At 37.3% G+C, this 13,282-nt stretch overlaps 1 protein-coding gene across 6 annotated transcripts in view; it reads right to left on the bottom strand.

The window, feature by feature from the left end:
* septin9a (septin 9a) overlaps positions 1-13,282 on the bottom strand; it is a 101,435-nt gene that overhangs the window by 44,381 nt on the left and 43,772 nt on the right. For 4 of the 6 annotated variants that reach the window (XM_084389840.1, XM_084389839.1, XM_084389842.1 and 1 more), the window contains one exon: positions 7,186-7,857. The exons of 1 other annotated variant lie outside the window; for it this stretch is intronic. In XM_084389840.1, coding sequence (XP_084245966.1) covers positions 7,186-7,857 — 672 coding nt within the window. Of the gene's footprint in view, positions 1-7,185; positions 7,858-8,335; positions 8,531-13,282 lie in introns of those variants that run through there. One more of the 6 variants, XM_084389838.1, reaches the window with a different exon arrangement.

Genomic DNA, 13,282 nt, shown 5'->3' with positions numbered 1-13,282 from the left:
AATCTCTTGTCTCAGGGGGATATGAGGGAGGGAAGCACAGTAATTAGAAAATACTACAGGTTTTCTACTGATACAAAGCTTAATGCTAAATATAGTAAAGTAAAGAGTAAAGAGAAGTAAAGATCATGTTCCATGAAGATATTTTGTGAATTTCTTACCGTAAATATATAAAACATTTATTTTTGTGAGTGAATGCAGCACAATCGCGAACATAAATGGACAAAGATTTTCTCACTGTTTCGATTTTTTTGCACCCTCAGATTCCAGTTTTTCAAATAGTTGTATCTCGGCCAAATACTGTCATATCCTAACGAACCATATATCAATGGAAAGCTTATTCATTCATAAAATTTACCCATGTGACTGGTTTTGTAGTCCAGCATCACATATATATAAACTCTCTGAAAAAGCCACACAGTATGATAAAAATAGAGAAAAAAGATACTCGCAATAAGTTAGAGGACCTCACAGTGCACAATTCCCATAGCAGAATATTCACTAATCACTACACGTCAAATTTTTCCTTTTAGACATATTTCGACGATCATCATTGAGATGGGAAAATATTTTTGGAATGTAAATCATTGTACATACATTTTACAATCAAAAGACACTTTCAATGACAAAACTAGCTTTCTGACAGAACTTCTTTTTGGCTGATCTGAATCAGAAGGAATTTTCCCACAAACATTCACAGGGGGAATTCAGACGGCAGGATGGCAGAAACAGACGAACGGTCACTTGGTAAATGTGTCATTCTATTCAGCTCATTGTGAAAGCTCATCTCCCTCTCATCCCTACGAGTCACAATCAAGTCATCCAGCAGTCACTGTTCAAGTCATGAATGCTCAAATTGTTCATGAGTAACACAGACTTAAAACACAAACTAGTGAGCAAGCCCTCTTCATCATCTCTAAAAGGTCATGTATCAGAAGCAAAAAGTAAAGCTTTCTTTCTCAAACTCATGAAGAGTGTGACCTGGACTAACTTTTGCAATATCAGAGGCATGACACCAGCCTCTGGTATTAATAAATAAATCAAGACAACACACAGCCCTAGATGACTGATGAAATGAAACTGAATTCAGTGGACAAAAAATTAAATGTCTATGTTATCGGTGATTAATATCTTATTTTTATTTTTATTTTTTATTTTTTATTACAGCTATTAGTGATGTTTTAGTTGGTTTTAAAGATATTAAAACAAAATAATGTGTAAGTGTTTAGTTTAACAATATGACACAATACACTATATATGAAATAATATAACAAAGAAACATACTGTAACATAATATACACTATTGTTCAAAAGTTAGGGGTCTGTAAGATTTTGTGAAAGAGGTCCCTTATGTTCACAGAGGCTGCATGATCAAAAATACAGTAAAACTGTACTATTGTGAAATATATTAATATAGAATTTTTAAATAATATTTTTGTGTAACTTATTCCTGTGATGTCAAAGCTGAATTTTCAGCATCATTACTCCAGTCTTCAGTGTCACATGATCCTTCAGAAATCATTTTAATATGATCATTTGGTGCTCAACAAACAATTATTTATATTATCAATATTGAAAACAGTTTAGCTGTTTAATAATTTTGTGGAAACAGATACATTTTTCTCAAGATACTTTGATGAATAGAAAGTTCAAAAGAACAGCAACTTTTTGAAACAGAAATCTTTTGTAACATTATAAATGTCTTTACTGTCACTTTTGATCAATTTATTCCTTCTTTGCTGGATAATGTTTATTTAAAAAAAAAAAACTTTTGAATACATTTCATCCTTATAAAATTCAACAAACAATAGGTTCAATATAACAGTATGTTCTACTGCAGTCTTTTTGATGGTTCTTCTCTTAATATTTGCACACAAATGTGATCATACTAGAGCCAAGTTAATTAAATACCAACAAGAGCAAATGCTAAATTTAGCTTTAGCTTCTGCTAAACATCTCCCACCTGGCATGTAAATTACAAAATGTAAATGGTCAAATTAAGTGAAAGTGTCACATTAAAAAAAAGAAAATTATAAATAAATACTAAATCAATGTGTGATGTTGTACGACTCATATCACAACGATCATAATTGCAGCATAAATGAACTGCATCAAATCAATGAACTGCAGCATATTGCATATTGATATCATATCGCTTTAATTTTTTTAATACTGGATTATATATATTTTTTTTACATCTGTTAAAAAAAAAAACATACTCAGAGGTCAGTTCGTTTTCACTCTTTTTCCCCCTCATCTAGACACTTTACAGTGACTCATTTGGCCTGCATGGCACATAGTGCTTTATCTCTCTCTGCCTCTCCTTATCTGGGCTGTGTCAGCAGGGCTCTGCTTGCTACATCCACACTGAGGCTGTGCAGGAACACTAATTAAACCCAAATGTGCCGCATGCTTCCTGGATCACATCCTGAAAAGGTTTTCCATCTCTTTCAGTGTTTCGGTCCTATTCTATACTCAAAAACTCAAGAGAAGTACAATTGGGCTGGTGAAAAGACACTAACACCCAAAAAAAAAAAACCAGGAAAATAGAAAAAAACATTGTGTCTAAAGCACACGCTTGCTTTTCAATGCAGTCAATTGAGCATTTCAAAGAAAACAAATCAGATGAAACAAACCAGTCATGTTGTCTCCAATGTTTACGATGCAGCCTTCTGTATACAGTGTAAAAGTTTAAACAGTGTCTATTTTTATGCAGCACATTTTATGAACTCCAGATCTGGACAGACACACCCACCAGCTGCATGCATGCGTCTCAAACCAACAAGCCCCTTAGCTAGAGTGCAAGGCTGTGTTCTCACAATCTCACCCACAACAATTGTGCCAGATGGGAGAGGAAAGCCATGAGAGACTATAAATCTTTCATATGCAAATATGAAATCTGATGGGGGGACAACTTAGACCAATAACACCAATAAGAAACAGATGAATTTACAATGGAAGTGCTTGGTAACAGACAGAAAAACAAGATATAGTTCACCCCAAAATGAACATTCTGTTATCATGTACTATCATGTAGGGAAAAAAAATGCTAATTTTAAAGTTAAATTCATCAATCTGGTGCACTTTGGTAGTTCAAAGAGCTCCAACTATGCATTGACTTATACCTGAACTTCAAAGGAGAATCAAACTTCTTTTAGTTGTCTCAGTCTGCATTACAGCCTATTAGTATTATTTTTATTATTAGTATTATGCAATGTTATAATATTATTCCTATGACAGTAATAGCCACCATATTCTAAAACAAATGCACTGAAAAATAAATAAATGTCCTAATTTCTACGCGTGAGCTTCTATTTTGACGGAAACTGCAGTCGAGCTTATATTTTGGCAGAAAACAAGTTTACAAACGTGTCTCATTACAAATCTAGCGAAATGCTGTAATCGTCACCTATGCAAATGTGAAAATAATGCGAAATCAGTGCCCGCTACATTCTCAAATGCATGCTAAGCTCAACACATGCACAGATAAGAGTTCACTGCATTCATTCACACACTGTGAAATTAGCTGATCACGTGCTGATTGCTTGAGCGAAGTGCACACTTCTCTTTGCGCATCACAAACAGACAATCCTTTGATAAGGACACAAAGCCATATCGCACTTTGGATTTTAGTTTGTTTGCCAGCAATGAAGCAAAACACAACATTAAAGACCTTTTATGTTATTATGAGAAGTTTAAGTATATTTTCAGGCTGCCACAGTCTAGTTAATAAATGGGAAGCACTGAAATCTATTTGTGACTGTCAGTGTTAATGTCGTGGCGGGCCACCACAAATAAATCAATGTATAGGAAACACTGTGTAGTGTACTACTCATCAGGGATGGAAATTAGCACCCGCCACCAGCCAAATGCGGGTGATTTTGTGTTGTGGCGGGTAAACTCGCTTCACCTACCGGCCACCGTGGCGGGTAAATAAAAATATACTGTTACACATAGACGGCGGACACTTTTAGAGGACATAAGTGTACGCTGAAATAAAGTCTTTCACCTCAGAAAAACTGACTTTCTTGTCCTGTCACGTCAGCCTTTATCCTGTTCTCGTAGCGAACACTCTTCAATTGCACGCGCAAATGTGGCGGCGCGCGCTGTGTATCGCCTCACTGTATATAAAGTGCAAAATAAACTACGAGCATGCAACGCCGTTACGTTGTAAATTACACAAAATAAAAGTAATGCAGGGATGATTTTCATACTATTCACCAGGAGCAGTTTCCATGGTTCATTAACAGTTATTGGTAATATTGTGTATTCACCATAGTAACTGTCGTTTCCATATTAACCCCAAAATGCCACTTTATTTTTCTTTGTGTTATTTTTTATATTTTTAAATTACTCTAGTGGCTCATACCAACATTGTATTAACAAAAACTAGTTTAGGACTGCTATTTAATAGCTTTAGCATAGGCCTAATGTTTATTTATTAGTATGGGTCTTTACTATTAGTCATATTCTTACAATTTATGTTAAGTAAAGGGGGACAGTACTTGTGTGTGTGGAAATAGCCGGTTTCAATAAAACTATAGTCATATACTACATGTCATATTTGGCTTTGACTTTGACTGAACATTTGCTCTCACTTTGCGGAAAAAATATCGGGATATATCGTATATCGATATTCAGCCTAAATAATCGGGATATGACTTTTGGTCCATATCGCCCAGCCCTAGTTTCATTGTTGGGACTAAAAACCTAAAACTGGAAGCCATAAAAGACCACGAATCATTCAAATGCCACATCCAGGTAAAAAAGAGAAATATATAAGAGAGAAAGAGAAAATGTCAGTATTTCATTGAGACTTGAGATGAAATAAACTGCTTAAGTATTGTAGATCTTGTAGTATTAATTTTCACATGCAGTTACACATTGTCGGTTAAAAACAAGAAAGTGGCTGGTAAAAACATTGAGTGGCTGGTAGATTTTGAAATCCACCGGCCACTGTGTTAACAAAAAAGTTAATTTCCATCCCTGCTACTCATCCTCATGACGTTCCAAACCTATAAGACTTTAACGTGTCTTTGTAAAACCTGAGATATTTCTGTCCCTCCACTGAAAGTCCATTCCACCAAAACTTTGACGTTTCAACAACAGAAGGTCAATCTTGCTTGCTTGACGTGAAAGAACCATCAAGGTTTGGTCTTCCACGTCATCCATGTACGGTTGATACTGCATTCCATTGATCGTATTTGATGTAGGCTATTTTATACATGAATAAAAGCCTAAATGAAATCTGTCCATCATATGAAGTCTCTTGGATTAAGCTGCCGTTTCAAAGATGAACAAACGTTAGGGTGAGTAATTGAGGACAGAATTTTCATTGCTATGTCTTTAACCTTGAGAGAAATATAGAAAGGTAATGACAATTAGCACAAGGTTAAGAAAACAATTTTTTCTGTGTTCAAGATTTACATAAATGCTTCTTTATTTGGTGCTTTAAAGCTTCACTAACCTTTTCCTAGATTGGCTCAATGCACAGTCTTTAGTCATGACTTTGGAATATGGTTTCTAAGCCAGTGTTGCACTCAGAATAACTAATACTGACCCCCCAAAACAGGCCTTTCCAGTACAATGAGTGCAAAAATAGCCATTGCTTGGGATATGTTCAACTTTGAATCAGCAACACCAATTTTTGGAAAGTTTTCATATTTCTTCTTTACTGCCTAAAAGGAATCTCGATAATCTTAGTGTTGATCCAGTACTAAAACAATGCATCAGATCTGTTGATCTCACTTGATGATACAGTTCCAACATTCTTTCCTATGAGGAGTTTCTGTTTTTCTCATTACCATAGGCTGGGATTCTGTGTGATTTGATCACTACTCAACCTGAAGAGTGCTTAGGAAGAAGACGTTCTCATGGGCCCCTGCTTCTCAAAACACTAATCTTTGGCACACCTTGATTCCATTAGAACTGACTGTGGGGTTCAAAAGTCTGGGTGGATGATCTGGGATTTAAAATTTAATTAAAACATGAAATTAGGGGTGGATCCCTTCGCAAAAAACAACAAAAACTGCGAAAAGATGACACATAGCCTACATTTCATAAGGAAAGGGGGGAAAAAAACACCTTATAAAAGGTAAAAATCCCCCTAAAGATAAACTTAATGGAAAAGTAACTTTCTGTATCTACTTTGAACAAACCAACGCACAGAATATGAAGAATATGAAAAGCTGTCCAACCCTAAACCAACCAAGGTAACAACACAAATCTAATTAGGTCTACTTATCATTTTCGACAAAATACCAAAACATATTGCGATTAATTGCACTACTTTAGTGCACTAATTTAACTGCACAAATTTAGTGCTGCAAATTTGTGGCAAGTGCAACCATGTGCAAGTGTGGGTATCTGCAGGCCAGAGTAATGGGCATTGCTGAAAGGTCTTTACAATTGGTCATGAAAGCTGCCTGTTAGGGTGTGTGGGAAGGTTAGGGGTTAGCACGTGAAGGCAGCATATCCGAATAATCGTAAATACGAGTTTCCTACTTAAAAATTGGACATGGTTGGTGCCAATAGCCTCATGGGCAGTGCACCGACAACAGCTTCATTACCTTATCTTTACATTTTTACATTTTTGAATAATCATTTGAAGCATTTTGTATGCTTCATACACAGCAAACATAGCCTGCATTTGACCGAAAATCCAGAATCGTCAGCAAGCTGACTATCTGATTGCGTGGTGGTGAATGTTTGTTAATGAATGAGATGAGATGAATGAGATGCTAAATATCATTTTCCAAATAAATAAGCAAGAATAAACCTGGTGTCCTCCACGATTCCTGTTCTTTCTGACAACAAAGCACTTGAATGCGACAAGCTCATAATCGTGACATTTTCCGATATCAAGTACCTGTCTCACCATGTGAACTACTTTTTACAGACAGTCGATGCTCTTGCTTAAATGTAAGCACAATATGCTCTTTGAAAAATAGTGCTGAAATTTCACTTTACACTCAAATTGCTATGCTGATTATATAATACGGAAACTTAGCAAGAAATGTAACTAGAAAAGTGCAAAATTGTTTTACTCAGACTCAAACCCCACTGTACAATTATGAAATAGTCTTAACAGACACTCCAAGTGCACTTCACAGTGTAAACATCAGATGCAGATCTTGTAGGCATCTAGCCAGACAGCAATTCAGAAAGGAAAAAGCACATGTGACTTACTCTCTAGAGGCCTTGCAGGGGCTTCATGTACTGATGGAGGGGTTTTGTATTCATTGAAGGTAGGAGTGATGCTGGCTGCCGAGGTGAAGCTGTTCTCTGACTCCCTTGCAGGAGATGGTGTGTCCAGCTGTCTGTTAATGTGCATCTCAGCCCGTCTAGATGGAGCTGAGATCTCAAGAGGGCTTGGAGGCTCTGCTCGCCTCTGGGACAGCTCTGGGATCCGGGACGTAGAAACTGGCGGGTCAGCTCTCCTAGGGGGTGTTGGAGGTTCTTGGGGTCTGCTGTGGTTACCCTCAGCCCTTCTGTGAACTGGTGCATCTGTGGTTTTATTCTGGAGCGAGACCTCAGGTCTCTTTAAGCCGAAGCGGGCAATTCCGGGACTGGGTGAGCTGTCCACCTGCTTCGAGGAGATGTCGATGGAGAGCTCTGTCCTGCGTGACCCAGTGTCTTGGATGCGGCCCCCCGATAACTCCATGCGCCGCAGGCTGGACTTTGGAGAGCGCTGGTTGGAGGAGGAATCTGAAGCATGCCTGGAGGTGGATTCGGAGTTGAGGGATCTCGCGTCGTAGAAGCGGCTGCTTGTGGAGGAGCGTAGAGGGTTGGTGGTTCTACGGGAAATAGGAGAAGGGTTTGTGGATGTGTCCTCCTCCACTTCAAATGACCTCTTTAGTGCTGTAAACAAATATGAACAAAAATGTGCATATAAACCAGGCAACTTTCAAAATTCAAAACAGAAAAACTACTTAAAATAGATAACTAACTAACTACATTTATTTATACTTAAAATAATTATTTTGAGTTATGTTTAGGTAGGATTTATACTAACTAAACCTACAACTAAATCATATTTTAAACAGGAACTATAAAATAAATAAATATAGCCTATAGGCCTAAATAAAAATTAAAGAAGCCAGGCTGATAAGCTATAATCATCAGTCCATCATTTTGAGTTGACTGGTAGAAAATGCGTAAAATGTAAAAACCCTTTTCAATGGTTTAAAAATGTAAACAAAGTTCGCACGGTCGCAATAAACTCTGTAACAAATGTAACAAGACGCTGAAACAAACGGGGTTTTTTTACGCTGGGGAAATAAGCTTAAAGAGTCGGCTATTTGTCTGGTTAAAAAAATAAAAGTAAAAAGTAAAATACCTGATTTCACACGTTTCAAATGTTTCGTAAACATAGCTGCAGTTTGAGAGAGCTCGCGCCTTAAAACACAGCCTTCCTCACCAAAGCGTGCTTTTGAATCAATGTGAGTCGGCTCACAAACAGTTTCTTCATTGAATCGGTCCGAGTAGGAGCCAAAAACCAAGTCATTAAACCGAGAACCGCTGTATGCATGTAGGTACAATAAAAACACTCTTATTGATAAAACTGAATCGAAGAAAAACATAAAACCTAATAAACAGCAATATATGGCCTACATATAGCCTTGTTTATGCACTTTATTTTAGCGTTCAGGATCCACATGATGGGAATTAGGACTACGCGATGACGTAAAATAATCACTGAATCCATTTTTCTTTGTCGAGTCATAGTTCTTAAACTATGAAATATTTTAGTGGCCAGGCATCTTGTTCTTAATATAAACAGTTGGCTTTCTTTCCTTATCTTCTTGCATCTTCTTGTGCACTTAGCAAGCAGTAGGAGTGTTAGAACATTATTTTATTATTATTTCCTTATTAAGGGATTATATTTGACCTCACATGATTTTCTCGATATATAGCCTATATATATTTATATTTATTTATTTTTACAATTACGAGGTAATTTTAGGTCACTATGGTGTCTGCAGAGTAGCAAAACCTATCCAAACTCAAATAATAATACAATATAATCAAAGAAATGTCCGGTTCATAGAAAGCTAAATATATAAATCTGATATATAATTGATAGAAAACAGTATAATTCACCGTATATTTATTGGCATTACATATTTTTGCATCAGTTTTGTCCTAAGCCCTGGTTAATTTCTGACACTACAGAGAGATTTTTGACATTGCATCAAGACAAAAAGTTTCCCTTTATAGTTAAGAGTGCAAACATTGATGAGTTTCTGAAACTGGAGCTGGAGAGCCTTAAGATTGGATTTTTCAATTATCTGCAATGTGGTGCTTTACAGAAACAGACACACATTGGCATGCTTGGTCGCTCAGTACATTTGTCTGTACTAATCCCCAGAAAATTTCTAGACACTCGAGTCATGCACAGACACAGCAGTAGTAATGACCGACAGCAGCGCTGCGCCTTCAGTTTCTAAGTAAGTGGTTGCTATCCCATCCAGTTGGTCTGTACAAACATTAACCCACACATCCCTCTGTCTCTTTTGTAGAATGGCTGCTTGGCACTGCTCTTATTAATAGCATCTCATTTTTACACATGGTTTTGAAGCTCAGCGACTATTTCATGACTGAAGCAGCAGTTTGGTAAAATAAACAGTATAATCTACTTACTGTAACCTTGGCATCTCTCTGAACTGAAGCTACTCTGAAATCAAAGTTTAGCAAGTTTCGATTCTTCAAAAGCGATTCTTGCTTTTTGCGTTATACAAACTTCAAGGCATCAAATTCATAGCTGAATCTAAGTTAAGTGTGGGAGAGGATCTACTTGGCAGCCATATTCATGAGAAATAAACGATAGCTGTTTGTGCACGATCAGATATGCAGCCAGCTGTGGGGAAAAATATACCTATATATCCTATGCTATGGCTAATTCTATTCTTAAACCATCTTGAAAACTTGAACATGCAACAGACTTTGGCTCAGGAAGCTCTTAATTCACAGCAGTGTTGTTATTGTTAACTAAAACAATTAAAAATCATTTTCATTCATTGAAATTAATCTGAAATAAAATAAAATATAAATATGATATGAATTTTGAACTTAAAAAAATGTCTTATACAGGTGAATTATAAAGCATTTTACGTCATGCTTTTTGGTGGCATGCTTATCATAACACAAAAGGACTTGTTGAACCCAATGGACATGGATCCAGTTTCTTCCAACACAGGAAAAATGACCTCCGGTCAGCAGGACAGGATGGAAGCTGATGGTCCTGTTTTACAGTACCTCCCTTGCACTTTGATGGAAATGAGGCCTGCCAGGCATTTGATTCATTTTTGAAAGTTTTTTTTTTTCCTTACACCACTGGTGTTTTGATTGGATATGTGATACGGTACATTCAGGCTCATAACATACAGTTGTTTTGAACTGGTTTATTTTTTCTCATGAGTCAGAGGACAGAATGACCATTTTCTCATGTCTCATCTTCAGAGGGGGCTTTCTTTAAAGCTATGACCTAATGATGTAATTTCCTGTCATTTCAAAGTGAGCCTGGATTAAAATGGTGCCAGATACAAACAACGCAACTTTAGTAGCAGTCCACACACACACACACACACACACACACACACACACACACACACACACACACACACAAACACAAACACAAACACAAACAAACAAACAAACAAATTCCCTGGGGCAGGATAATGATTCAGTGTATGATTGTGAATGGGTGTTAAACAGGAAGAGATATTGTCAGTCTTGTTCCTTTTAGTCCAGGCAGTAATATGCTTGGCACAGCATGCTATATAGAAGTATACACATCTGAATCATTATAGTTTGATATACAACAGGATTAATCGATCTTACGTTCTGTCCTCAAACAACCTTTTCATGCACAGGCAGGAAGTGAATGATTACAGACAGATGTTATTGTGTAGTCCATTATCATCGCTCTGCACTTTTAGACTGCATAAAGTACATTATAAAAACCATACAGCCCACTTGCAGCCAAACCAAGCACATGATCTCTTACATAAGAATCCTCTTCTCAATGTGGTGCATGTGTATTTTTGACAGGGTAAGCTGGCTAGACATGTTTGATGAGAGCTCCAATGGTGTCTGACTTTGAAAAATAAACCTCAGTCTATCTGTGGTTTCAGAAACTATTTAGAGCATCCAAAAGATCCAAATCACAAAACGCACTGAAATGCCTGCATCAAATACATTTAAGAATAATCCATTCCTGTAAAGGTGAACAGATTTTTTAATTTTCGGAAGATTTTCAGAATCTTTAAGTGCATTTCTATACAATTGCTAAGATGTTCTAAGTAGCAAGTTCAGTCCTAAAGAGCCACTGTCTTGCAGAGTTTAGCTCCAACCCTGAAAAAAACCCTCACCTGCCTGTTGCCTTAGTAATCCTGAAGACACTGATTAGCTTGTTCAGGTGTGTTTGATTAGGGTTGGAGCTAAACTCTGCAGGACAGCGGCTCTTTAGGACCGAACCTGCCTAACCCTGATTTAGCCCTATCCAGTTGCTAGGAAGATGCTAGTATGTTATGGGTTAAAGGTGGTTGTTTACTGTTTTAGTACAAATCTTTACGTTATGTCGGGTTAGGGTTTATGGCTTGTTCACATGGGCGATAACTGTAATGATAAAGTTACAGATATAGTTTTAAACTTTTAAATTTAGAAGAACAGTAGTCCATTTTTTGCATTTGGCAGACGCTTTTATCCAAAGCGAATTACATTGCATTTCAAGGTACACATTTACATTCTTATCAGTTCTTGCTTTCCCTGGGAATCGAACCCATGACCTTGGCGTTGCAAGCGCCAATGCTCTGCTGGACAGGAAAGTCCACACCACAACTGTACTGATAGCAGCACAGAGGAACAATATCATTGGAATTTCTTTTAGCTGATGAACAATAAAAACATTGACAGCCCATCAGAATCCATCCTGCTTTAAAGAGCTTGAGCATTTTTAAATCTCTGATATGTTTGTCCATTTTAATATTTAGCAGACAAAAATCATAAGTCTGATCAAAAAGCAAGAGCCTGTGTCTCCTCAAGTTTTGCTCCAAAGTATGAGCAATTGCGATGCTTGCCTTAAAGCGGCACTAACTAAAATGAAAGTGGGTAATTTGATAGCTATATTTGGTCCAGAAATTAGTACAGTTCAACTATAATCTAAAGAACAATCTGTCATAATTATCACAGTCACATCTTCCCAACCAGAAAAAAAGACTTAGCAGCTCAACCCCATACTGCCAGAGAATCAGAGGTGTTTGAGATATGTGCCGACAAAACAAAAGGATACAAACAGATAGTGTAATTCTGCTGTAATGATATGTTTGGCCTTGCTGATCTGCGAGAGTTGGGAGCTGTGAGACGCAGCCTCGGGCTGTGGTGGGAAATGGGCAGCACAAAAACACATAAGAGCCCTCTCTCTCTCTCTCCCACAGTACACACAGCTGCAGCTTTGAGTAAACAAGTACATACAAACGCACACAGATGCGATTGCTCTCACAAAACCCTATGCTCAAACATATGCACATCTATGGAAGCAAGAGTTTGTGTTTGGTTGTATGTATCATCAATTATTTGTCCAGAAAATAGCCAACTATTTACAGGTTGAGGTTCAACAGTCTTTTCTGTTTCTGGCAAGTCCAAATCTCTGTTAACAGAGATGATGCAGGTGGGAAACAAACATCTCCGCATCTCCATTGCCAGATTCAACATGGTGCAAAAGACAATCGTGTCCCACTCGATAACGGTTTCAAGCCTCCTGGTAACAGTTTTAGGGTGGCTTGCAAGAAATTTTGGCTTCTAACATTCAAAATGATCTTCATCTTAAATGTCCGCAGCACCAGTGTGGTTTGCTTATAATGTGATGCTCTTTTCACTTTTCACTTAATTCCAGGTTACAGGTACCTGTGCAAAACTATAGCAATGCAGCTACAGTGTGACATACAACAGTTGATGGAGATGTAGAACTGAAGTCATGTGATGAGGGTGAGTAAATGAAACATTTTTAGGTGAACTATATCCCTTTATGACAACCAAGCTTATTTAGAACATTATGACTGGTTAATCAGCTATTGACCAGTTTAGACCAGCTAAAACCAGCAACAAAATTAAACTTTTTATTCCAACTGGGTAATCAGCAAGTCGATAAATTGACTAATGCAACACCTAGGCCTGATTTCACAGACATGGATTAGATTAAGTCAGGATTATGCCTTAGTTCAATTAGGACATTTAAGTAGCTTTAATAAACATGCCCTAGAAAAAAACATTACTGGTGTGCATC

The sequence above is a fragment of the Rutilus rutilus genome, assembly GCF_951802725.1.
Source record: "Rutilus rutilus genome assembly, chromosome: 1".
Lineage (NCBI taxonomy): Eukaryota > Metazoa > Chordata > Actinopteri > Cypriniformes > Leuciscidae > Rutilus > Rutilus rutilus.
Note: the sequence above shows the minus strand (reverse complement) of the source record. Positions and strands in the feature narration are given on the sequence as shown.